The sequence below is a fragment of the Rhea americana genome, unplaced genomic scaffold (genome assembly GCF_003343005.1).
Source record: "Rhea americana isolate MKP2758 unplaced genomic scaffold, rheAme1 scaffold_1, whole genome shotgun sequence".
NCBI lineage: Eukaryota > Metazoa > Chordata > Aves > Rheiformes > Rheidae > Rhea > Rhea americana.
Genome location: NW_028185038.1, coordinates 18,313,824 through 18,341,232, shown reverse-complemented (window position 1 = coordinate 18,341,232; position 27,409 = coordinate 18,313,824). Strand labels below are relative to the sequence as shown.

Here is a 27,409-nt window from a genome sequence, read left to right as displayed (position 1 = left end):
GAAAAAAAGATCAAATTCGGAAGTGAAAGACCCACTAGGTCAGCTCATTACGGGAGACGTCTAATAACACCAGAGATGCTATTGTTCATTTTCCAGCCAGCGCTGGCAACGCGGTAATGAGCAGTCCCTCTTCGAAAACAGGCTGGAGGACACTATAGATCTTCCCTTCCCATCTCGAACACGTGTATCATTTCCTGACAGCCCCATCTCCCCTTCGGAGCAGATGGCTCCCCACCGCACATCTTTAAGAGACCTCCCAGGCAGTTACGGATGGCACGGAATGAGCATTTTGTTTTATCGTTTGCTCATACATTATTTCCCCCATGCTAATGACAGTCAAGCTATTGTCCTGTGAATAAATCCATTTAGGTCGAGTGATGCTGGCTGCAAGTGAGAAGGCGAGGGGGAAGCCAGACTTGGCACCAGCAGAGCACAGACACAGTCATCCACAAAACATTCATCTATTAACCAAACAGCAGCATTTCCAAACCCAGCAGGGCCACAGCGGAGCCCTGCTGGGAAACAGAAATTAACTCCGAACGGAGATAATTTGTCTCTCGAATGTTGTCGTATGTGCGAGAACTCGGCAGCAACGCCGCGCTGATACGGGGAGCGTTATCCGCGGCAAGAGGAGCAGATGAAATGAAAGCTTCATCAGGAAGCCAGGTGGCACTCAAGACGGGTTCTGCAGCCCTTCTGCCTCTGAGACGAGTGCTCCAAACGCAAGCAGAGCGGAGGAGAAATTGGTCTCCAGCATCAAGACATTGCGGCAAACAGTGGTAGCGGATCCAACCTTACTGATTCTATGATTCCATGACTCAGTCCTAATTTTAAGCATCAATTCAAGAAGTTTAGTTAGCTGCTTGCTTGTCTTTTTTTTCTGTTTGTTTGTTTTATGCTGAGGTAGGAGAAACACTTTCTGTTCTCCGGAGCAAGCAGTGGCCTGGCCCGAGGGGGAACACAGCATCGACGGCGCCCAAGCCGCGAACGTGGTCCAAGAGTTTCGGAAATGGGCAGGCTGCGATCAGGAGAGGAGGCTGGCAAAAAGCAGCTGGCCCCTGGGGTGTAATAGCTTGGAGTTAGTGCAGGGCAGGAAGCATTTAGATACTCTGGGCCTGCCACTGGGCAAAAAAATATGAGAACGTTTTTGGAGAGGGAACAATCTGTTTAAGTGCTTAAAAGGGGAGATGTGCTCCTGCCACGCACACAGGGCCATTTTGCGTTAACGCATCTTTCACCTAAAAAGCACACGGCAGGCTGATGAGTTTGGCAATATAATCTCCCTGAAAGGAAAGGAAGTTCATTAACTCTATTTTACACAGATGAGAGAATAGAGCACAGAAACATTAAATGGTTTGAAGAATCTCCCCTGGAGGTAAGGTGAGAGAGCAGGAATATCCATCATCAAGTCTGCTCCGAAAAACAAATTTAACACCCTCCATTCCTTTCTTGAGAGGAGATTCAGGGGATCCTGCTGCGCAACCGTGACTCCTTCTCAACACATGGAGACCCAGAAGGTGAAGCAAACAGGCAGGGACACCAAATTCCAAACGTTTCTTCCAAAATAATAAACAAAATACCTTTGAGATTTTTTTTTTAATCCAAAACATACTTACAAGCTCCTTTCTCTTGGTATAACCATTGCTTGTTGCTGCAGAGCAGCATCATGTCTGAAAAGGGAGGAAATTTTCGTGTCCATGCATTCATGGGCTGGGAGGACGCTCTCTGGGTTACCTTTTTGCCATGAAAAGCACTGTGATGCTTGAACACACCGTAACACATAGGTAAATATATATATATACACACATATATATATATCCCATCACCACATTTCAGACAGCATGAGAATGCCTACACCCTGTTTTAATTCAGCAACTTGATGGACAACCGTGAATTGAATCAAGTAGCGCAAAGACTTCCACCTCGTGTCAGCTGGCAAGGGAACTACAAAAGTACCACGGGGACATTTTTGCCAAGTAGCAGTGCAATACTCAGAGGCTTGAGATGAGGCTAGATGTTCAGCAGGAGCTGTAATCTCAGCCCTGCAGAGCGTGGAGAAAGTGCCTAGTGCCATGCTGGAGGCAGCACGTTCCTGTTCTGTTCCCTGACAGTGTGCTGAAAGGTTGGTGAGCTGTAAGAAAGGTCTATACAGTGTGTGAGGACGAAAAGGGCAGAGTAAAAGGAAAATATTATCCTGCCTCCAAAAAAGCCAGGTTGACGTTGTTTGAGGAGTAAAGACACACAGAAGGTCAAGGCAACAGCCAATGAAGGAAAAGTAATGAGACAGACCAGAAAATATTAAATGTTCAAATACTCATTGAACTCAGATGCTCAGGAGAACCTTAACACGTCAGTTTGCTCCCACCCCAAACCAACGGCTCACTGCAATAAGGGGAGAACTGAATCCTGCACCTCCAGATGTCTTCATATGCAGTCTTATTTCCCTCGGTCTAATCTAAATGTCCTTTCCTCTTTGCTCCCAAGCTGCGAACGCAGCAAGCCAAGGGCAGATTTGCTGGAGACAGCCCAGCCTACAAAGCGCTGAGCAGCAACATCTGGAAACAAAGGCAGAAGCAGAATGTTTCGAACACATCTATAACCCAATGTCAAATGAATCTCTTCCTCACTCTTGTGTCCCCTTCTCCCATGACTCATCTCACATGCCCATTCACACTCAGCTTGAGGAATGCAAAGGTGGGAGAGTGTTGGCTGATGGACCCTGGGGGAAGACGGTAGCTGAGGTCAAGCGTTCATAGCAGTCGCGAGCAGTTCACCTATCGAAAAATATAAAGGATTGCTTATACTGGAGCTGCAAGACTTTCTAATTTATGTCTGCTAAGACCATGCTTTGTGACAAGCTGGAAACAGCTTATAGTAACTCTGAGTCCTTTGAAGAACAGCTCAACTTTCTGCTAAATAGGCATCCAAGAAGACCTTTGAAGAGGTTTCACAGGTCTGCTCCCTAAATAAGGAATACTAGAAGTCACAGAGCAAGAGGCAAAGCTTTGGATCAAGTGTTCAGTATTAAGGCCAAACAACCAATCTGCATTGAGAAGACTGCTTCTGTAACAAATCTGTGTTTTTTAATATAGATTATTAGCGAGCTGCAGAAAGGGGCTCTGAGCAGATGAACCTGCAGATGACTCCAAGTTGTCTAGATCACAGAGGTCCCAGGGGAAATACAGGGAAATTCAGATAGATCAAATTCGTCAACCTGCTTGAGCAGGCACCATGTTGGCAAGCTGATAAACAGATATAAATATTTATGCCAGGAATTAGGGGCATAGTAAAACACTAAAGCAACAGGACTCTATACACCCTTCAAATAGAGCTATGGAGAAAGAAACTCTGGGTGCTTTGAAGACAGATTTAATATGTTTATGAAAAGTGACTATATGATGCTGTGCATATGGCAAGGATTGAGACTTTGTGACCCAAGAAGTCCCTCTCACTGCTCTGCCTCTAAATCCAGCCTAGAGGGAAAAAGCAGAGGCATCTGAATATTTTGTGGACTCTATATTAATTACTGGCAATTCCAAATTGGAACAAGCAAATACTTTCCATTCGATGTGTAACAAGAGCTTGGAAGTCAGTCACACAAGAACATACGATTAGATTCAGCGACGGACGGGACCAGTGAGGCAAACATCTCAGCAGCCTTCGCATCAGGGCTCAACGTTTAACACATCTATCAAGACAATGCAGAGCTTAACGTGATTTGGAAATGACACTGCATGCTGCACATAGGGATGGAGCTGAGTGATCAGAGAGCACGATGAGGCATGATGAATAGGGAAGATTTTCCCCAGCCTATTTATTTACAGCAGACTCCACCACCATCTCTGCTGACCTCTCCCAAGATGGAAGGAAAAACTGGGTAAATGTCCATACAGGAGCAAACTGCTCCCCTCCAGGAAAGAGACCAAGCTTAGATACCGCTAAGAGGGGTGTCAAACCCCCAAATCTTCCCAGCACCATGGTCACCATGCAAATGTACTTGCTACTCAAGTGATGGAGACAAAACTCAAAAATCCTCTCTTCAAAGTTCAGAGAATGAAGAGAAGCAAGCGAGGACACCGCTCGGATAAGCTCTGACGGCTTTTATGCATCAGCGTGAGCTGCAGTGGTGCCAAGTGCTCTGCTCCTACCAGTGGCAGGCAGGAGTGCTGATCCTCTCCAAACGCTCAGGGGCTCCGACAGAGATAACGTGGTGGATGAAGTTCCGATGACTGAACCATCTCCTTCGCTCCACTTGATCACGCAATAGAGGGATATCTCATCGACTTGCGAATCTGCTCCCAAGCCTTCACAGCACTCTGAATCACACAGTCAGGCAAACCAAGATCAGGGTGAGTCTGCTTTAAATTGCCATATGAAAACTACAGTTTTTCACCAACCGATTCACGAGTGGATCTGCTCTCCCCACTTTTCTGGCCACCAAAGGGACAGGGCAAGTGGCTTGAGGGGCAGTAACTCATTCAGTCTTGTAATTTTAATTGGCTACCACGTGTCTGTTAGAGCCCTCAGTAAACAGCGGTCCAGCCTGATCCAATCCACACTGTTCTAAGTGATACCGAATTTTAAAATAGCATCCACTGCACGTAACAAGACCCAGAGAAGCCGGTAATTTGTTCTTTGCCCATTGGCCATAGTGAGTAATATGAGAGAAGACAAAACATGCAGTTTTCTAAAGTAAAGTTAGAGTAGTAGGAAATGTGAGAACCACCAAAATGGAGCTCTGTTGCATGTAAGAGTATATTGGCCTGGGGAAATCGCTGCTACTGGAAGGGTTAATTGGGCTTTCTAGAAGAAGGACGAAGGAGAAAAACCCTCAGGCATCAGTATGATACAACTGCAGAGCTCAGGAGACTCTCGTGCGATACCCCGGCCCCGCCGAAGACGAGAGGACGTCCTACCTGCGGCGAGAGCTCGAGCTGCCCCTTCGCCAGGTTATTCGTGCTTGAACCATGCAGCAGAGCAACAACTGCTCTTGGCAGATGCAAACAGAATCAGCATCAGATTTTTTTTTGTTCATATTTTTTATAAGATCAGAAGAACCGAAAACAAAACATTACCTTCTTTCAAATCGAATCAGCATTAACAGGTTCACAAAAATACAAGTGCTTTCTCATACGGGCAATACCCAAAGCCGCTTGCGAACGCTGGAGACGGGACAAATCCTGACGTTTCACTTCTCGGACCTCAGCTACGGAAAACTCCCCCCAGGCTCGGCGAGCAAGCCCTGGGTAGAGGCTGAGTAAAGCGAGCGAGGCTCTCACCCCGGGCTGTGACCCCGCAGGTCTCGCACCACACCAATTTATAAAAGTCAGCCAAGAAAAATGGTACCAATCCATTTACAGCAAAGTACACAAAAGGTCCCAAAGGGGTCAGAGAAAAGCTTTTATTGACCAATTTTCAATAAATATTCCCCCCTACCCATTTGCCGTGCCAAGGATATCTGCATTAGAAGAGAGAGAAAAGATATTTGAACACTTTCCTGCAATAAACCGGAAATATAAGCATATTTTTAAACATTCTTGCATTTTCTTCCCACAGGAGCTAAATTGATTGAAAAAGCAATTACATTATTCAAGTTTCTCTGCTGCTTCCATTTTCATTTTCCTTTCATAAAAGTGCACCACACAAAAATAAACCGGGAAGGATGCTGGAGGCTACATGTGATCATAAATCTATGGGAAAGCTAAGAGAGTGCCGATATGGGCAGTTACCTGACTGAAGTGAACTGAACTCAAGGCAAAAATACTTCAAATTGCGACATGACTGCTACTCTTACTGGAATAAAGGTGATGCAAAATGAACCACTTCTAAATGCAAATGTTATATTATGCAATTATCTGAAAAAATAATCCTGGGGCATGAACGAACCACTCACAATAAATGACCTTTATATTAAATTATTGCAGGGAATTGCCCCATCAAGCAGTTGCGAACTTACTGTTGTCTGACATTTCTACAAGGAGGTGGAAGATGAGGCAGGGAAAAGGCCTTTGACAGCTAAAGGCACTTTCTGGAGTGGATGTTCTCATCGGAAGTCGACCTGCAGGAGGCTGTCAGCTCCCAACTACCGCACTTCTCCATTCACAAGTGTCTCTAGAAAGTATTTCTCACCTACTCCTTTCCTTCAGCCTGTGGATACGAATCTCCAGAAGCAAAGAGTTACAGAGAGTTTCACAAACTTCTGCTCCAACCTCGTTCAGCGCTACACTGGCGCCTGCGTTCACACTGATCCGCTCCGCTAAGCTACACGGGGCTGCTGATACAGCAACCTAAATTAAATGAGCCCTTTTCTCCCAGCAACACATGCAACCTAAAGTCGGCACCTTGAGGCAGACGTGAAAACACCCCAGATGAGCTGATTCTCACCCGAACTTGTACGATGAACTGAGCCGTCAAGCCAGCCTCCAGATACCTGCTCCCTGACTCTACTAGCGTGAACTTTTTGACCAGTTCTTTTCTTCCATTTGTCCCGAGGGCAAAAAGAGGATGAGTTATCTCACAGTGAGGATCTGGAGCTCAGTTTTAGTAGCCTCTAGAAAAAGTGGAGTTTAGCAAGTCTGCTCGTACGGTGCCTCCCTACTCTGGTAAGAACACTTGTCTCAAATGTGTCATTTACCTGTATCTCCAGTACAATTATTTCAGGACTTTCCTCGTTCCTTATATGTGGAAAACGTTTCACTAGCCAACAAGGTCACCTCGTCCTCAGTTAAATCTCCTTGAAGCCTTATGCTACCATCATGCTTGCAAGAAATGATGCAACTAAAAAAATACAAGTGAAGAATAATCTATAAATAACCTTGAATTATCATACTGCTACAAACCAAAACCAGTTAGGTACTGGTCACTTCCCTTCTCCTTGCATTTTAAGACAGTTGACCCTTCAAGAACAGAGAGCCACCTGGGAAGGATCAGCAACTCTCTTGTGAACAACTAGAAGATGCCAAAAATCTGGACAGCCTGGACAGGCTATTTGGGGATGATAACTAGACCAAAGCTTCCAAACAGTCACGTGCTGCTGGTGGTGTGGCAATCACTTTAACCTCACGACAGCTCCTAACTTTCCCTATGGAGATGCCTGTTTGAACTGCACCTTCTAATTCAGACAGTAGCTACCGATCAGCAAGTTGCCAGTGGCTCCTCGCTCAGTGCAGGAGCTGCCATGCATTCTCCAAAATATGCTACTTGATGCCACTAAGGAAGACTCAAAAGTTCTGGAAATATCATTTTCTGCTCAGGGCGTGCAAACAAGTCCAAGATAGGAGGAGGTAGAAAGCCTGGAGCTGGTGATCTGACCATCAGTGGCTCTAGAGTAGCACAAGGGGGGAACAGACAGATGAAGGGATGTGGTTGGGAACCAGGGGGATAAATGGAGGAACTGGGTTGAGGTCCCAGTTTGAGGAGAGAAAAGGAGAAGGAAGAGGCAACGATGTGTAAATACAAACGGTCTAGTACAGAATTGACACTCGTGGCTGCAGCTGCTCCTGGTGGTACCGGCTACTGGAGTGAGACAAGACTTAGGAGTATTTCCCTGAGGCTACTCTGTGTTTTCAAGAACTGTTTGATTATTAAGAGCAAAGCAGAAGACCAAATGCAAGGGAACAATAGGAAAACTTAGAAGCAAAAAATGAAGTCTGTCAAAGAGCTTTCTCTCTCTCTCTCTCTCTCTCTCTTTTTTTTTTTTTTTAACTGTTGCAGTAAGCTCAGGGAGAGATGCTCCCTGTCATTATTTCATTACATCCATTTCAACACTTGCTAACTTATTAGGAGAAAAACATTTAAAATAATTTTCCTCATCAGAGGAAAACAACCTCTCTCATTACCCAAATATGGAGCAGTGCCAAATGATACAGGGAGGAAACGTACTTGAAAATCAAAAAGCCAAGCTGATACCCATGCAACCCTACCGAAGGGGAAGCTCCAACAGCTCCGGGGAAAGCTGCATAGCATAGAAGTGGGGCTTAAACCAACGGGGCTCATCTCTGCATGAACTAATCCTCCACTGAACATTTGGAAAAGAAGGTCTCAAGGGGGTGCAAACTCTTGTATCTACTCTGACGAAAACCTCCCAGTACTGCCAAGACAAATTTCTCCTCCTCCTCTGAGAAGTTTTTTGTATCAGGTGGGTTCAAAGAAGCATGTAACCAGAACTGCTAATCTGCTTATTGAGCTAGTTAAACATATCATCATCAAAAGACCAAACTTGCCTCATTGAGGTGCACAGTTGGACTTCAAATGCCCATGATTTTCGGGGATCACTGCCGCGTCTAACAGTCCCTGGTTTCCACCAGATGCTACATCACACCAGGCAAAGTGAACTAGGGTAAGAAGATACCAAGTGGTGGTATTTGTGTCACTCACGAGGAATTCACAGGACTAGTTCATGGAGGTTTCCTGTTACTTCTTAAGAAGCAGGAAACAGTCGTATATAACCCTGCTAAGACTGCAGAAAAGAGAAAATTCCTAAGTGGAAGCTCCCCAAACCTGTAGTTTTGGTAGCGGTCACACCACCATAAAGAGGACCACCTTCCACAGCTACGCTGCCTGCGAAGCTCCAGCTCGTGCTCCAATAAATAAACAAATAAACTTTGATTTAACCATTTTTGGAGGGTTTTGTGCTGGTGCAGACCGGGCATCATTGTCGGAGCCAGGTACACAACTTTTCCCTTCTGATCCAAGTGCAACGGAGTTGGAGCATTAACTCAGCTGCCGATTATCAAGGGATTTGTGCTTCTCAGCTCCATTAGGGCAATTTCTTTCCTTTTTTCTTGTTAAAAGACACCGATGAAAACATGTCAGGCTGAGACCAGCATTCCACAAAACAAAACCGAAGGTACTGATAACGCCTTCATCTCTTCAAGGCTGGATTGTTCAATGTTCCAGAGCTCTTATTCCCATTATATCAAAACTTGGAGAGTACTTGTGAAGCTCACGTCTTTCCAGACACCCAAACGTACCTGCCTGAGCACACTAACTCCCACGTTTAACCCTCTGCATGCGCTCACCATCAAATCAACATTATGATTTGAATATCCTTCCACTCTCTTTCGAGACTTCAATTGGCTTTTCTTTGTATCTCCATTTTTACGGTCCTGACCTGTTATTAATGTAAATATTAGCACAGGAACTTATTCCCCCTCATTCTAAACCTGCCTTGATGGCAGCAGCATTTCTGGCAGCTACTCAGCCCAGCTGTGCGGCGCAATGCCGAATGCAATTACGAGATGCTCAGGCTGTATCACCGGTTTGAGCCCACGATACTGAAACTCAGATGTGCATCTATATACACACAGGCAATTCATTTCAATTAAACACAATTTTTTTTGGCTTGACAAACCACACAAGTGTTGCCAAATTGCTTTATTTTTAAGAACGTAAAAAAAAGTAGTAAGCCTAGTTATTTGTTGGTTTACACTCAACAGTGGGTGGATCCTGCTTCTCCGAGCCCATTTGTCAAGGATATCCTTATTTTCATAGCATCAGCTGCTTAATCTCAAGCTCTTCTTGCTCTTCCTCTCTGTTTTTTTTGGGTAGTTGGGGACACATTTCTTTCTGCTTTGTGGGGTAGCAATTGCTGCAAGCCCTGGTCCTTGTCCCCTTCAGCAGTTATTGACAGATGATTCATAGGAAGGAAGGAAAAGCTTCATCCTGCCCGGTAGCATTTGATGCTACTCTGAGCAGGGACATTTCTTAAATGTAACATGGCTCACTGATTTGAACAGGCAATGATAATTCGGAAGCCACAGGCATATTCTCAGCTCTGTTAGTCCCTGTTTGAATGACCTTCGGGTACCACTTCCAGCAACACCCCTTCCCGTGCTCCTTTTTCGGTATCAATTTTTCTATCTGCAAAAGTAACAAAATTCACCTGCCTTCCTAAAGCAAGCCGCCAAGTGCCAAGATTTACACATATAAAAAGTATTTCTATTATTTGCTTCGCTGCTCTTCCTTGAGTTCAGATTAAGCACCACAGCCTAAACTTGGACGACGTTCTGGCTGTTCCTAGGCAAACTCCTGCATGTCATGATTACTCCGCGCTCCAGCTTTACCAGCGAGCCTGTCACCAGCAAGCACGTCTCTGAGCCCACGTATGCAAATACATTAGGAAGAACTACAAACCCAATCGAGATCCAAACATAGCAAGCGTCTTGGAAGTGGTCTGAATGTCAAAACATCAATTTAACCCAGTGTGAGCTGAAGAGGTAACGCCGGCACAAAATAAATGGGTAAATGTTGGCTGCTATCTTTAACCTGGAATCAGAAAAAGGACTTAAAAAGTGAAATGTGCCTTGGAAGGCCTCCTAAGGGCAGTTAGAGCAGCGAGGGTAAAAAACACAACAGACGCAACTTAGATGCAACTTCCAGATTGTATCAGCAGCAATACCAACAGCAGAGCCCAAGTGCCTCCGCTTAGCACCTGGCCAAGAGCACAGACGTTCGGATCTGCGAGGTGATAGCAAGAGCTCCATCTAAATTCAGTCCATGTGGCCGTACGCGCAGGAAGGAAGGCAGTTCTTCGAGTAACTGTAAGAAGACCCAAATTACACACGGTAGTATTTTGAGATCAACGATTTGACTAGCAGCTAGAAGGGAGGGGGGAGATGGCAGTCTCTGAAGCTAGCGTGCATTTTTACAGCTAATACCTCTAAGCAAATGGGTCATCTTTACTCTTCCCAAGGCTCCAGTACTAGAAAGCTGATTAACTATTATTTTTCAGTTTGTGGCAGCCTCCAAACAGTGCTGCATGACAGTCTGGATAGTCTGGCCCCACAGGTTAAGTCCTACTTTTGCCAAATATTTGCTTTTGGCCAGTTTGTGGCCCTCAAGTGACTTTGACTCATCTAGAGCATCTAGAGTTATTTCAACCTGGAAGAAACATAGGCAAACGTGTTCATCCTTCCTCAATTCAAAGAAATCCTATCGCAGCTATTTAGGGAAAATGGAGTGGAAAGCAGGTATTTTCATCTATGCAACAAAAATTAAGGTACGCAGAAGCAACATTTCCAGTCCAGAGCGTGTAGGATTCCTCTGGCCCGGGCCAAAACATCGTCCCTGCTCAGAGCGGCCGGACGCGCGAGGAGAGGCTGCTGGAGGAGGAATCTGGGGCGGCTTTAACTGATGCGCAGCGGGAAACAACGGAGCAGACAAATCTCAGCGTCCTTTGCAGAACTGCCTCTTCCAGGCACACACCCGCCTCGCAGGCTCGAACGTGCCATCATCCGCCTCGATATCAAGCCTGTTTTTCTTTTAATTGCGTGCAGCTCAAGAGGGTATTGAGGCTGATGTTATTAAGGCAAACAGGAGCCTGACGCGATTCACTGAACATATCTTTTTCTGTCCTTTACTGTTTAAAATGACTGACTACAGACATTATTGAGAGTTAATGGGATAGATCGCATCTCACCCGCACTGGAAGGAACCTGGTGCAACTCCATTGACTTCAAGGTCAACGGAGATCGCAATCTTGGCTACCGCCTTCACCAACCCAAAGCTCTTGGAGGCTCCGTTGTCTGCAGCCTTTTCAGCAGCTGGAATCAGGATCTAATTAACAGAGGCAGAACAGAGCCCCGGGCAGGACTCCTAATGCAGGCGGCACCATTTTACGCTGTTGTCACTCTGTGTATCAGTTTACTCTACAGAAACTCAAGGTCTCCAAATGTTATAGCTGGAAGAGCCCATCCTAGTTGCCTGAATGACCCCTTGAGTCTCGCATCAGGCCGGAACCGGCCAGGATCGGGGCTGCTGCATGGGCTAACGCACAACGTGAGGGACGAGGAGCCTCCACCCTACGGCACAGCGACGTTCGCGTATGCTAAAAAACCCCCCTCAGTTCACTGCACAACAGCAAATCATTTGTAAAAAATTGCCATTCCCATCGGAGGATCGCCCGTGCGCACGAGAAGTGACTTTTCTTTTTTCTGAAGAACGGAAAGGGCCTATTTGCAGATTAGCAAGAAGAGGGGAAACGTTGAACTCGCTGCCTTCTCTGAACTCTTTCAGGCGTAATTTAGAGTGCTCTTAACCTTTAAATTGCTAGCAAAACTTATACTCTTTAGCGAGAACCTTCCTATCCGCCCACTGCAGGGAGCGAAATGAATACCCCGAGCGCGGCGTGCGGGCAACGGGCTTTCAGCTTTTAATTCTGCAACCCTCCTACCCAACGCAGCTCGTCGGCAGAGAGGTGGTCCCAGCCCAAACCCAGCCTCTTCCCCCTTCCTTTCCACAACGGATTAATCTCCCTTTCGCTCTCCGCAAGAGCTAGGTGTCACGTTTCAAATCGGGCTTTTAAAATAGGTATAATTAACCCTTGGCCAGACGAGGGAGGCACAGAAATTAGCCACCAAAGCAGTGATAAAGGCATTTTAGAGCCTGCACAAGCTCGACGGTATGGCAGCCCTCCCCACTTGCCGCGCAACTACAATTACGCTCCGCCGCGGCACAAAAAAGAAGAAGAAAAAGCAATTATAAAAAGGAACTTTTCTTCAAAAGACGAGCGCGTCATAAAAAGATCACTCCTTTGAACGTCTGAGCACTTCAAAAGGAGGATGAATTAGTGCTGACAATTCAATAAAGTAGCCATCAATTATTTAAAATGCTGTGGCTCTTCTCATACAGCACTCCCGATTAGGAAAACATTTCAAAAACTGGAAATTAGAGTTATTCTTTCTAAGTGAAACGGGGCCAGCCTTCAAATGCAGGGAAAAAATAATGTGGCTTTTGGTGCGCCCAACAAGAATGGGGGAAAGTTTCCTCTCTTGAAGTCATCTATTAAGTGCATTGCATTAGATTGCATTGCAAACTGCATCTGGGATTCACAAAACAAACCACAGGGAAGAGAAGGAAATTCTGCATTATTATACATTAGCTCACAACTGTGAGCTAATAGGTGCATGGACATTCCAAAAATCCACCACAGCTGAGTCTCAATTAAACTTTTATAGGGCAGAGTTATACAGGCCAGTCCTGGAGGTCTTTCCGTTACGGAACGTCAAGCAGCTCCACTAAGTGCAGTTCATCAGACTTTGCTTTTGTATCTGCTCACAACGCTAAGAGCTGGACACTGCAGATATGGTCATCCATCACAGAAACAAGCCTAGAGAAGTCAAAGCACCGGTTTAAATTTGAAAAAATATCTGGAGGGAAAAGGTAGCTGGAAGGAAAGAAGGAAAGCTGGGTGAAATGTTGCTTTTGTAGTTCCTATATCTCAACGTTGACACTTCATTTCCCAAATGATCCCTTAAGAAGAAGGCCTAGCTTTGCCTCACCATCCTGGGGACATGGTCTTCCCTGGCAAGGTACAGGCACACTCGAAATGAGAAATGCGTTGCTTAATCTTTAAACAAACAGGAGCATGGCCAAGGCAAATGGGTTCTACTCCGGACATACAGACACCAGGGCACGTGGTATCTGACACCAGCCACATGGGCTCAGCAGACATGGTCAAATGAAGATTTACAAGGGCAGTATTACTGGTGAAGGCAGCTTGTCTGGGCTGTTTGGCTAATTAACATAACAATCAATTAAAAAAAATCGGAAAGAACAAAACAGATAGTGCACTGAGTTCCTCTACTTGCCCTTGAAAGCTCCCTCAGGAGCAAAAGAGACAAAGTAAAAATCCTACCAGCTCAATGGCTGCTGCACCTATGGAGCCAGGATTAATCAAGCAGCTGAATGGAGACTCGCAGGGAGACAGGCAGGACCTGCGAGTGAGATGTTGACCTTGAAGGTCAAGAAGACGGCAACAGCTTTTGTGATTTCTCGTTTTTTCCTAGGCCATCTCCACTGTGCAAGAATTGCAGAACATTTGTTCTTCCGCTTTGGTTAGAGTCCCACTTATCAGACTAATGGCCAGGAAATACAGGAGAGAGATGGAAGATTCACAGAGGCAAAGCTGCCATCTCGTTGCAGTCATCCCAAGGTAATGTTGGAGGCTTAATGCCGGTTCTGCTCCCGAACAAAGCTGATCCCACTGGTTTCATGGCGACAGTTCGGCAATTTGTCTCCCTCTCGATTGCTGGCTGCTCTTCCAAAAACCAAAAACGCGGACTAAAAACCAAAGATGCCTTTGATAGCTGGTAAAGTCAAATATGTTTCAAAAAAGGCAGCTCTCCCAAGATCAGATTGACAGAGCGCTAATGCAGTTCCGTCCCCGTCAGCAGATGTGTCATAAGCCATTACTTCTCGCCTGCTTGTCCACCAAGGGCTCCTGCTACAGAAAGATCAAAACAGACAGCTGTCGATCCCCACCTTCCAACACTCCTTGAAAATGCAAAGTCTGACCCCGTTCCCAGCAGGGTTTTCAGGACTGAGCAGCAGCTTAGTAAGCTGTGTTTTTCCAACCCGAAGCAGCAGTTTAAAAGGTACGCTCAGAGCGATGGTCAACGTTTTAACTCGAACTCAAAGCTTGAGGTTGGAAATAGAGGAAGCTGCAGCAGATGAGGCCATCGCCTTTAAAAGCCCAGTACACGCAACCCTTAGCAAGCAAAACTAATGATATGAATTCTTCTGGAAGCATTCGTTCTTGGACCCTGGGAACTGTGTTGGTTGCTGCACTACAAAGACACAGATTTAGGGAGAGAGCCGTGTTAGAAAGGCAATCTTTGAACAGCAAATTTACCAATTAAATTACATTTTCACTTTGTCACTTGATAAATACGGATGACAATATGGTTGACAATACTGAGCTTCTTGAAAACATTTAAGATCTACTGATGAAAAAGGACAATGTAATTGCTAAGAGAGACAAGATTGGGTGATATTTTTTTATTAACTCATCCATTTTCCCGTAATATCCTTTTATTAGATTCATTGATACAGCCCCTCCACGCACACTTTCATGTCTGGTACTGTCAAGACCATTGTGAATAGACTGACCTTAATAGCACAAGAGAGGAAGGTATCTAATAACACTGGGAAAATTTAAACCAGAGAGCCGTAAGTTGGAGTATTAAGGATGTGATCACTGGATTAGTATATATGCTTCACATCTAATGTGCTTTACATAGATGCACTGATTGTATGCTATGAAGTTCCATAAATAAAAATAATGTGTGACTTAAATGAAGACTCTTGGTTTGCTCTACAGATCATAAATGTGAAATAATGAAGGATAGTGGCTAAAAAATGGCTTGGGAAGTTCAGATTAGACCTAGGAAAAACCTTTTCAGCCTCTGGAGAGTGTACATATCTGGAAGCTTTCAAGACTTATCTACACAAAGCCACAGATGCTGTGATCTAGCATTGGCCATAGTTTGGTTCTGGGCTAGAGATTCGGCTAGACGAGCTCAATCTCTGTAGGTCCCTTTCAACCAACATTGTTACAATTCTATGATACTGGATAGGTAAATATTCAAGAAATGGTTACTAAAAACCTGGAAACAATGGTAATCCACCAGATAAGAAGTTCAAACCAAACCTGGGCTGATATTGGCCAAAAATTATGCTCTTTTGACAGATACTTGATGAAGTGAACAAGTTGTTGGTCACAGACAGGACCCAAATCAAAGATATTTTGAGCCCAACTCTCAGTGCTTTCTATCAGGAGCTAGGCATTTACATTTCCCCGTGGTGCTAATTTCTAATGGAGTACATTTCAGACAGGTCATCTATACTGCTTACATGGAAGAGAACTTCAAGCATGCTCCAGGTAGAAGGCATGGAGCTAAGATTATCCAGGAATATTATCCTGGATTCAGTGCTGAATAAAAAGGGGTTATATGGGTTCTGGCTGGCTCCAACTCAAGATTACACCTACCTATAAAGAGGACACAGCCAGTGACTACAGAGATTAACAAGCCACAGAGACGGAGCTTGCGTCTCAGTATTGTAACTGTCTCCTTCGGGTCAAACGTGAGTCACATCAGTGCGATGGTTTGTGGAACCTCTTTTTGCTTTTCCACTTCTGGAGAGGAAGAAAATAATTCTGCTTGGAAGGCAGACTGTTCCACTATGTCCTTACACAACTTAAAGCCATCTCCTACCTATGCTTTACTGAAGGTGCATGTAAAACTTGATTTTTAAAATAAATTGAAGCACTGCCATAACAGTTTGCCTACAGCTAGCAATTGCTTTTATATAATTTATATCTCCACAGTCAGCCTCAGTGGAGAACTTGGTGAGATGCGGATGACCTACATGGGAGCGTCAGAAAAGCTTCTGCAAAAGGCAGTAACCACACTAAACATCACCCCCAGAGCAAGAATTGTCTAAAGAAATACTTAATGGGGTAGGGAGATCCAGCCGCCCAAGGAGAGATAATTTTGTCCCTCATTTCAAAATGAAAACTAGGATTCAGGACTGCAGAGTTCAGCCGGAAACACCACCGCTGCTTCAGTTAGTTGATCTTAACCTCCCAATATTTCAGCACATTTCTCCCTTTTGTAAGATGGCAAAAAAAGTAGGCTACACAGAGATGAAAACATCTGTAAAGCACTTAATATTGTTCCAGACATCGTATCTTTGCAACATGGTTGAAATACAGGGACGAGAGCCACAGGTGCTCCCTCAAAGTCACACTTGTCTCTGAATGGGAAAAATTCTATTGATCAGCTCTGCTCGCACCTTAATAGATTTTGATCGCTGGAAGGCAGCCTGAAAAGACAACTGATTTGTTTACATCAATAAATAATAAAATCCACTTGCTATCAAAGCATGCACCCCCCACAACCGATGGGCCATCTAAACACCACTTGCCGCGACCATTCTTCTTTCTAATACGCAGTAATTCGACAGGCAGAAAACATGCCAAGGCCCCCAGGAACGTTTCCTCGGAAAGTCACAAGCAAGCGACTTAGCATCGGGGTAATCGGTGCAGGCAACAGGGTAATTAGCTCAAGCAAGGCATTATACCGCAGCCAGCTGCACCTCCAGGTTTTAGAAATGACTTTTTAAGCAAGATTTTCAGCCACTGGAGCTTTGTCAGAAAGCTATCGGGCCCGTCATCTACCCAGTCCTGCTGCAACAACCACCAGTCGCAGAGATGCTTTCAAGGAAAGCTCCACGCTGCTGCACCGCTCTCTTTGAAAGAGCAAAGCACGAAGCACTTTGGGTTGGAGAGAGATCGGCAACATGTTCTCAAGGCCAACAGTAGGAGTGACCAACGAGCAGAAAGATTTATCACCTTGCCATCAGCTGTACCAGCGCAGGCTGTAAGGAGCTGTCAAGCTGCCTGTGGCATAATTTAGTACTGATTTAAACAATTACAGCATAAAGTTTAGTGCAGAATAATTTTGGAACAAATTAGTTGCATGCTTTCAGTCACCATTAAAGGGAAGGGATTTACTATATTTTACATTTAAGGGCAGAAGACTGGAAAATAAGACTTTCATCCTAGTTATATGTAATATTTACAACAAGCCACTATGGGTTTTTTGGTAAATCTTTACAGAAGTGGATGATTCATCTGTAAGGATATGATGGCACAGGGTGCTAGAAAATCTCTTATCTATAAGCTAATTCACTTCAAACACGCGCTGATAGTTATCAAAAAGCTACTATTACCAGCCTGTGCAGGGGGAGCCGATAATCTCTCGAGCCGTGTTCAAGCCACAGCTCCGGCTCCTTCGGCAGAAATCTCTGAAAGATCTGCAGGATGGAAAGGGCCGGGGCGGCCGAGCCGGGACCCCCTCCACGGATGACACAAGGCAGCAAAAAGTAACACAGCACCGGGAGAGAGGGGCAAGAATCATTCAGGCTACACTGTATTTTCATTACACCCCTGCTATGAGTAGGGTGAAGATTTCAGGCTCCAGTGATGATGCTCCAGCACCATCAGTGCAGCAAAAGCCTCTCTCTCTCTTCCTCTCTCTATATATATGTATGTAAAATCAATAGAATTATTTTAGGGAGCTATTTGGATGACTTGGTTCAAAGAGGCAGCAATTTTTCTTCTCTTTCACAAAATTACCCTTCTATAATGTCAGGAACAGGCAGACCTTCTGACCATGTACATTTTGACCATGAATAATTCCAGTTCAGAATGATTTCCATCCATCATAAGAAAGAAATTACAGGAACTGGACAAGAAAATTCCAAGTCATTCTGTCTCTTCAATTCCCAATGAATTTTAAGAAAATGTATTGATACAACAAACTTCTGTGGCTGCAAATGAAGCAATCATCTCAACAAATACATTATCTTGTTAAGAATCCAATTTTGTAAAGGTAAAAGCTTCAATGGTCCTGATCCAAACCTTTTGTGTTAATATTACCATAAAGTATTTCCAGCTTCCAATAAGGTCAGGTGCCTGGGTAGACTGATTTCAAGTTCTTCCCTAAAAGACAAACTATACAAAATACAACACAGAATATACCCTTTCTTCTAGGTCTCTCAAAACAAACTGGAGGTAACACCTTCAATGGAGCCCTCAAACCACGAATAATTAGAATTTTCCCTTCTATTGTAACTCATAGTTTCAATCTTCAGCTACTTTTCCTGCTTTGGAAGCCAGAACCACCCATTTTTTTTTTCTATCCTGTTCTGAAGTCGAGTCTTGGAGGACTTCTACGGCAGTAACAGATCTGGCCTGCTTTTTATCACTTAGACTCTTGCAATAGTGATGAACTACTAGTGCTGGAGATAACTGTGAAACAAGTGTGTACCAGGCAAATTCTTCAGTGGTGCAGCTGCTCTCTGCTGTGCTCCTGCCAGCCCAGCTCAGCCAATGCACTGGAGGTTCTGGATCTACAAAACTCCTGCTCTCATTAATGGTGCCTTCAACACTCTGTTGAGGTTTCATGACCACTTCTGCAGCTTTTTTGCTATCATGTCTTACATCTGCTCTACAAAACTCTTGAAGTTCCACTGGAAAAAAGACAAATGCCATCAAATATGCCTTTATCTCACTAGAAGGCTCAACACGAGACACCCAGAAATAAGTTGTTCTTGTAGAAATGCCCTGTTCTCATCTTCTGTTGGACATGCTCAGTGAACATTAAGGCTGAAACAAGTTTCATGTTGGTGATCATTTGTAATACACCGTATTCTTTCGCTTCTCAGTTTGGCAATAGAGTTTGGGAGAAGGCTGTTTAACTTTTACTTTTATATTTGCTGAGAAGATGGTAGTTCAGAGATGCTGTGCTGCTGCAGAGATGATATGTTAAAACAACGTTTTAACTTGTGGAGATTTTCTAAACCATCTAAAGAACCTGTCTCTCCTGCTCTAATGATTTTCCCCTGGAATCTAATTTCGCTTTGCCTGTCAAAGGACCATGCCATACCCAGAGCACTCAGACACGTATAGCTTTAGTAAATGTTTATACTTGCAAAAATCCAACTGCCTTCTTTCAAATATTAGCTATTATTATCCTATACATACATTTTACAGATATAAACTAATTTAGAAAGTAAATAATAATAGAATATAATAATAATATAGAAAGTCTCCTAAATCTTAGGAGACGCACATTATTTCCATTACAAATATTTATTCACCCCTGAGGACCTAATTTTATAGATGCAAGGGAATAATTTAAAAGGCTAACGACCCTCACTCAAATCACAGCACAGATTTGTCCATTCCCTTCAGCCTTGTGCAACAAATACGACACCAGAAGTTTCTTTGAGGCTTTCATACTGTTCTGTTACCCACATATTTACGATCAGAAATGTGCTTATTCCTATTATCACTAGTCAACATTACAGCTTAAAAAAAAGAAGTTGTCCCAGCAAGAGACTTCTTCACGCATGCACTGAGATCAGTAGAGAAAAGACTGTACCAGAAGCAAATGTTGGAATAAATCATAATTACAGACTCTATGGGGACAAATCCTGGCAGTTCCAATCAGATGTACAGCTCAGTCATGGACAGACAGACAGTTGCCGACAGTTTGCTCAGCTCTTACCTGCAAAAGAGGCCGCTGCACGCCTAGGATCTTCATGGTATCTGCATTAGCCAATATTTTCAGTGGATCAGATGCTTTTGTGACCCCTTCTATCTCTTTATTGATCTCAGCCAGGACTTGATTGAGGAAAATGTTCTTGATGTACATGGTGAGGAACTCGCGGAGTGGACACTGCTTGCTTGGGCCAAGCTCCATGGCGTGCTCTATCTCTTGTATAAATCTGCAACACAGAAAAGGGAAGAAGTCTTCGTAGTCAAACGCTGCAGTTGCTCTAAACGCCTTGGTGTTGCATTTGTAGTTCCTACATACCAAAGCCAAGCCCCAACAGTGATGGAATCCCTGCAGACCACTATGACCTAAGGCAAGAAGAGTAGAAGAGGCCTCTAAAATGGCTTTTAAAAATATAGAAAATGCCAACAGCAGGCAAGATAAAGACCCAACTGCTGAAGGAGAACAGTCAATTCCAGAAGACAAACACAGGCAAGTGGTAAGAATCCACAGTCCAGGCACGATTCCTGCATTATCTATCCAATGTCCCAACGCCCTATCTGAGACACTCTGCAGAGATCTGACTTTTTTTTCTTTTTCTTTTTTTTTAACACAACCCCTACAACAAAAGTCAGGATGCTGGAAGTCATTTTGAAAAACAAACTTCCTTTCGGAAGTTTGTTCATTCAAATCCCACAGGTAGGTGGGTTTCCATCTCTAAAATGAATATAAGTTTATTGCACCTAGAAGTATTGGAGAAGTCATCAAAGTGATGCATACATATTATGCTGATATCGCACTGCATTACGTATGCTCGTATTATACTTTTATTATGTTTTATTGTTTTATACTATGATCCCATTCCTGCATATGCCAAACAGGATGCTGATTCTCAGAATATTTTAACACAAAATGTTTGCCATCTCCTCCTGCAAAATATCTTTATTTTAGTAATGCCATCGGTTTATCAGACAGGAGTTTCTTCTAGAAACTACCTCATTATTTCTCTAACTTATATCTGAGGCAACAACGTTGGCTTTGCTTTCAAATTTGTATACTTTTACAAAACTAGGAATTCAGGAATCGTAACAGCTTGATATATTCTGGTCAAAAAGGGAGAAAATGTGTATGGCATTTACATTGCTTTCTTCATCACTGCATGCGAGTGCCTTGCAATTTTTAATATTTTATTTAACCTGGGCAGGCTGAGAGTGTTTTTAACCTTGATCTGCAAATTAGGAGTAGAAGCAAGTTTTTGAACCTGGATCTCTCAATATATGCGGTAAAACCTTCCACACCCCTGAAATGCCACTTCTTCCTCACCAGGAAAGACTTTTTTTGCAATCGAGACATTTCTAACAGCTCCAGTGCAGTTAGTATTTATTAGAGATGCCTTAGCACTAGCCATGTTCCTAAACACTCAACGAAGTCTGCTTAATTGCCCATAATTTTCTACCTCCACGTTTGGCACTTCAGAAGAGGCAGCTTCCCTTCGGAGGACTGACCGAGGAGCTCCCGTCAATTCTAGTAACGTGATTTCTTTCAAATCTAAACAATTTTCTCCCTAAAGCCTCTGCGGTGGTGACTTCATCATTCTCAGGCCAACGTGGCTATTGCTTCCGCAGGGAGGCCTGCTCACATAAAGGCGGAAAATTGTCTCTCCAAAGAGAGACGTCGTATGGAGAGAAGGGCAAAAGATGGCAGTTTTACTCCCTGGCTTTCACAGATCGATACCGTGAGCAGGCTTTAGCAGCTTGGGAAACTGCAGAGTCATCCAGGAAGAGAGCAGAATGAACGCCACCGAACTTATCTCTGATACAACAGACCTAATGTCATCAGCTTCTGCAGAGTGACAACCACTGATGTCCTTACGGGAATGCTGTCAAAGTTGATGGGACCACATTCAGCTGTGACTTACTGCATCTTTTTATGTCTTCCAATAAATCTGTAATATTCTGTACTCTCTAAGTTTATTTATCTAGCACTTCTGATCTGCAGAACACATCAAAAAATGTGAATTAACTCTTACAATACCTGCACTACGTAGCCAAATACCATTATACCTCTGTCAGATGGGAAAAGGGAGGCAAAGTGATCTGAATTTGAAATAGGTAATTTCAGTGAAGGGGACAACTCACATTTTAAAAAAATAATTCAATACTTAAATATTGCTAAGCCAACATAAATGACCCAAGACTTGTGTTAGAAGAATAAAGTATTCTTCTAACAAACAAGTAACAAGTAACAAACTAGAGTTTCCGGCTGGTGAGACATCTCTGAAGGCATCAGAGCTGCTGATATGGGGTAACTTCTTATCCTGCAATAGCTAAATGGTATTTCTAAGTGTTTGCCACACTAGCAACAAAATTGCTTGCACAAGGCCTGAGAAAAGGTCAGTGTTAGACAGAGGCATAATCAAGAAATTTTGACTCCCAGTACCCGTCATTAATCACCATCTCAGATCTCTCCTAAAGACCCATGCCTTAATCTTCAGTAGGCTTTATCTTCATTAGAAAAATGAATCATGGCGGTTGACATGTTCTAATAGGATTTAATTTCTTGGCATAAACAAGACAACAGGCTCATTTAATAGTGGTAAGGATCAAGAGTGTATCATTATTTCATTCAGTACAGACCATAAAGTAATCACAGATTATGTGAAAGCTGTTAGATAGCAATGACTCCAGGAGAGGGGGTTTTATGAGTGCTCAGCAACACTTGTGATACAGACCAAACGGCCAAGAGCTTAGCAAAGCAGATTTAAGCTTGATATGAGGAGAAACTTATTAAGAATGAAACCGTGCAAAGCATGGTGTACAGGATATAGAGGAGAGAGACCTTAAGTTTGACTGTTCAAGGATAGTCTGATTAAATGATAATGGTAATGAATGACAGTCAATTTCTGAAGTCTTCATTTAATCAAAAGATCTCTACCGAAGGAAATGGAAGTCCTGTTTGAGGAAAGAAAAAGAAAAACTTAGTATGGATCTCAGGACATCTCTTACAGGGAAAACCCCTAAAAGTTCAGAAATTTGATACTGTAAAGGTACAACTACATTCCTAACTGGGACAGCCTAAAGCAGGAGGGTTGGGGTTCAATTTGCTGTGATCTGCTGTGGTTCAAGCATGACTTGTCCTCACCACATCTTCATCAGCAATGACCACTCCTAGGCACACACCGTGCATGTGCAGGGGCACTAACTGCTGGTTGTCCATGAATCTGCTCTGCAAATGGAGTTCTCAAGATGGTGCAACCAGTGTGGAGCTCCAGCCTTCATTCTACTGACAGGAAAACCCCTCTGAACATCACTGGAGTGCCTGAGCAAATATTGCAAGACTTCAAATATAGATACTAGGCAAATTTTCACCAAAAAAAATCCTTCTAGCACATTACTTTGTAAAAATGCTGCACTCTACGCATTCTATATTGGCAGGACTATTCGGAATGCCGTTGGAAAAGATTACTCTAATGGAAAACACAATAATTGTATAAATTTATTATAAGAATTAAATATGCAAAGTCAAACAAGTTTGCAAAAGCAAGAATTGAAGTTGCTTATGTCACCTTCATTTGGCCTAGTGTGCAGGACGTTATGATACAGTCTTAAATCACACAACGATGCACCGTTGCTCTCAGCAGCAGATCCTTCCCTTCTGCTAGGAACAGGATGCTCACTGTTCGGACAGCCAGTGCAGGCTGCGTAGTAGTTCACAGACTTGGAACTCTGTTACTTGAACAGAGTAACATGTAGCCATGGAAAATTGTTGTCCTCTGTGTGAACCACTGTGACACGGAATCAGACACTTCTGCTAGAAGTCCCACAGCTGACTGCACCACTCACAAACCTCAGTCTTCTGGCCAGTCATTTCCTCATATGACTTCTGTTTCTGTGAATTTGGCCACCAGTTATCCTACTCTCCTTGTCGGTCCTCCTAGGCTTCTCTCTTCTTAGCACTTAAATCAGATCACATCCTCCACCAGGCAGGTATGTGAGCCTGAAAAAGGACTCCAGGGTGAGGTAGACTTTAGCCCAGAAACCAGGACCTCTGCATGATCCCTGTCCTTAGCTTGGTCCTGCTGAAGTATGGGCAGAATTATGTCCACCAGGGAACTTCTGCTGCTACAAACTAAAGCCCCTTAGGAGCATGGGAGATGTGCCTTTCTTCGAGGATGTACAGGTATGCTTATTTATTTAAATTTCAAATAACTAACTTATTCAAACATAATCTAATCTTTCTAAGGGGAGGAAAAAGGCTTATCAGTCTATCTAAAAAAGTTATGAGAGCACTTTCCAAAAATGTTCCCATTTTACTCATAAAAGCCATCCATGTAACTATTAAGATGTCGAAAAAAAGCAATCATATCACCTGTGACTATCCTAAATATCAACATATACGGCTGTGTGTGAAAAAGGTCTACATGATAAGAAATCACATTTTGGTCAACGATCCACCTACTAAAAAATGAGTAAAAATAGAAACACTGACAACTTTTTAGCATTGCAATAAAGCAGAGCACCACGGGAGGTAAATCCGAACACATGCTGCATCTACGACTCTTCAAAGGGGCTTCTGGACATACACGCATGTGCATAAATCCAAATTAGGAAAAAAAATCACGACAGCAAAAAGCTGTGTTGCTGAGCCATTTTATCCCCTACTATTTTCTTTTTACTCTCCAAAGAGTGAAATTCAAGACACAGCTCACTGTAAAAACAGGCCATAAAGAAGGCCTTGGAGGAAGAGCTTTGATTCACATTCCATTTGCTTCGATTATTCTACTAGAGAAAGAACCATTCAGTTGTAATTTACTAGTGGTTTCTGAAATAGTATCAACAACCTCATTTAAAATCATCTCTCCCTGGCACAGGAAAGCTGAAGAAAAACCCATAAAGGTTAACACACTGCGGGGCGTATTCTCCAAATGTGTGAGAATGAGTCACATGGCACTTTCAGGAGAGAAAAATTCCCCTAAGGCTTAGCAATTACACTTATTTAACATAACCACTATAGCTGCCGACCTGCAAAATGCTGAGATGCTTTCTCTGAATAAAAACGCAAAGCTAGGTGTGCCGCCAGATTTTCGATAACAGTCACCGTAGGTAGCAAGGAGAATTGTCTGAACTCCTAAAAATCAGCAGAAGGGATATCGCTGCTCCTAAGGACACTTCTACGGAAAGTCTGACCAGGACGGAGGTCTTGAAAACAGCAGGTGGGAAACAACAGAAATCCACATCTTATATTGAATTCAAAACTTGCATTTTCAAAGTAGAGTACAATTTTTAACTTGTTTTATCTTCCTATGAAAGCGTTCGAGGTGATTTGTGGCTACAATTATGCATTCCCCTTAGACAGAAAAGCACTTTCGGTGAAACGAAGTATCGTTTTTTGTAAATGACAGTCATTTGGATTAAAAAAGGAAAAAAAAAAGACAAGCTATTTCAGAAAATTTAATTCATTCTAACTCACGACTTAATTGCCTACAAGGACTGTCTTACCTAGGCTGAGAGTGTATAATAAAAAACATAAAACCTAAAAAAGCTACATGGATTGATTTAGAAACCTGCAAATCTCACCTTCCCTAGGCCTTCTTCTGTCTTCTTCTTATAAGATCTTTTACAAAGAATCATTACAAGAAACTGAAGGCATGTCATTGAAAGTGCGTAACATCAACTGCTCCTTTTTTAATGATGATGTTAATAGCATCTGAAATTCCCTCCTCAAATAAATGAATGGCAGTTAAAAAAATATTCCAAAACCTTATTAAGAATTTTTTTGCAGATGTTCAGCCTAAATTTACATTTCAGCTTGTTTCATTTTTGTATGATCCTAAACTGTTCTCCTCCCCGCTTAGTGATTAAAACTTCCAAGTTGCGAGAAGTAACATTTTGGCGGGCTTACACATAGTAAGGAAACACCAAGGAAATATTAGAAATCTTTTGAATTGGATTTATGCGGACAGAGGGCAAATAACAAACTAGCTGCTTAGACTCAAGGCAGATAAACAGAGGGAAAACATCCAATGCTTTAAGTTCTTGAAGGTCTGAAGACATGTTCAAGCTCAGATAGATGCCTAGAAGGCCCCAGGTTGTCCACTTTTAGCGTAGGAAGCCTGCACACCCAAACATGGTGCTTCAGGAGAGGATCAGCAGAACGGACAGTCAAAGGCAACAGTCTTCTGCTCAAGTCTTTGATAACTAGCAAGGTGCAGCTCCGTTGGCTGGCAGAAGACCGTTGCCGTGCATAATGATCGATTTGGACTAAGTTGGAATAAAACCTATTTCTGATCCATTCCACAGTCTATCCCACCCTGTCCTTTCTTCTCTGCCAAAGTGAGATATCCTGATGCTCCCATGGTGCCCGAACGTACTGATTATTACACGTGTATACCATACAGTAAATACAATCAAATTAAAACATCCACTGCAGCACATAGACCAGAGACCGTTTGTCACCAAAGATCAACAAGGTAGGTACTAAAGTAACAGAACGCACCCTGTTTTCGCATAAAACTTTGACCACAGGGAGTTATTTTGGTTACATTATCAGTTGCCCCAGAACTGCTCCCTCCCGGAGAAGCGTGCTGCTGATAAGCACCTCGGCTGTGCACACCATAACAGAGCAGCTTCCGTAAGAAGTCAGTCTCAAAGGAGCAGCGTGCAGGGCACAACAGCAGAAATGAAGGCTTAAGCTCTTCTCTAGGTGAGGCAACATATGATTAAAATAATAATTATGATTGCATATATTTGAATTATGTATTTTTTAAAAGTATAAACAGCTATGAGATGCTCAATGGTGATTTAGCTACAGGAGCTGTATTTAAAACCTGACCAGCTACCCTCAAGCAAAACCCATTAACTTCCTCCTATTTTAAAATATACTGTAGAAAACAGCCAGGAAGGTAAGATCTAAGAAAAATGACGGGTGTTAAGTGAGAACACCAACTTTGGGGCACTTTTTGCTAAAATATCAACGTTTCAGCTTAACGCAGCTTCCTGGCAGCACCTGCTGGAGCAGACACTCAGGACACTGAAACGCGGTGGACGTTGATGGGCTGTTTTAAGGAAATTGTCAGATCACCCTGTCGACAACAGTCACTTCAGTCCTTGACCTATACAAACAGAAACCCCTTGTCCAAAAAAACCCTTCGTTGATGCGAGAGAGCTCTTCTGGGTAGTTTAAAGCTTCTAGGTATGTCCCCATAGAGCCGACAGCTTGGGCATCTGCATATGAGAGATGGTCTGGAAACTTTATCTTTTAAGTAGTGGCTAAAAAATCACGAGTTTTAAGGAATCTCTTTCCTCTGTGCTCTGGTTGCTCACCCAGGAGCTGAGGGTAAATAATCTTTCTTTCCCATACAGATGTAATACAAGGATAAATACATCCTTGCTTCGGAGTTGCTCGGATTCTGTTTTGGACAACACATACACACACACAAAAAAATGTCAGTTTAACAAGCAGCTTGCACTAAAAACATCACTCATCTAATGACCGAAGAACACTACTTATGGAGTTTGCACCAATATTTCAGGGCAAAATAAGTGCAATTTCTACGGATGTCTCCA

General features: G+C 43.3%; 1 protein-coding gene across 1 annotated transcript in view; it reads right to left on the bottom strand.

Annotated features, from left to right (window-relative positions):
- EXOC4 (exocyst complex component 4) overlaps positions 1–27,409 on the bottom strand; it is a 370,959-nt gene that overhangs the window by 90,857 nt on the left and 252,693 nt on the right. Inside the window, exon 11 of the mRNA XM_085299740.1 lies at positions 19,857–20,076. Coding sequence (XP_085155866.1) covers positions 19,857–20,076 — 220 coding nt within the window. The remainder of the gene's footprint in view (positions 1–19,856; positions 20,077–27,409) is intronic.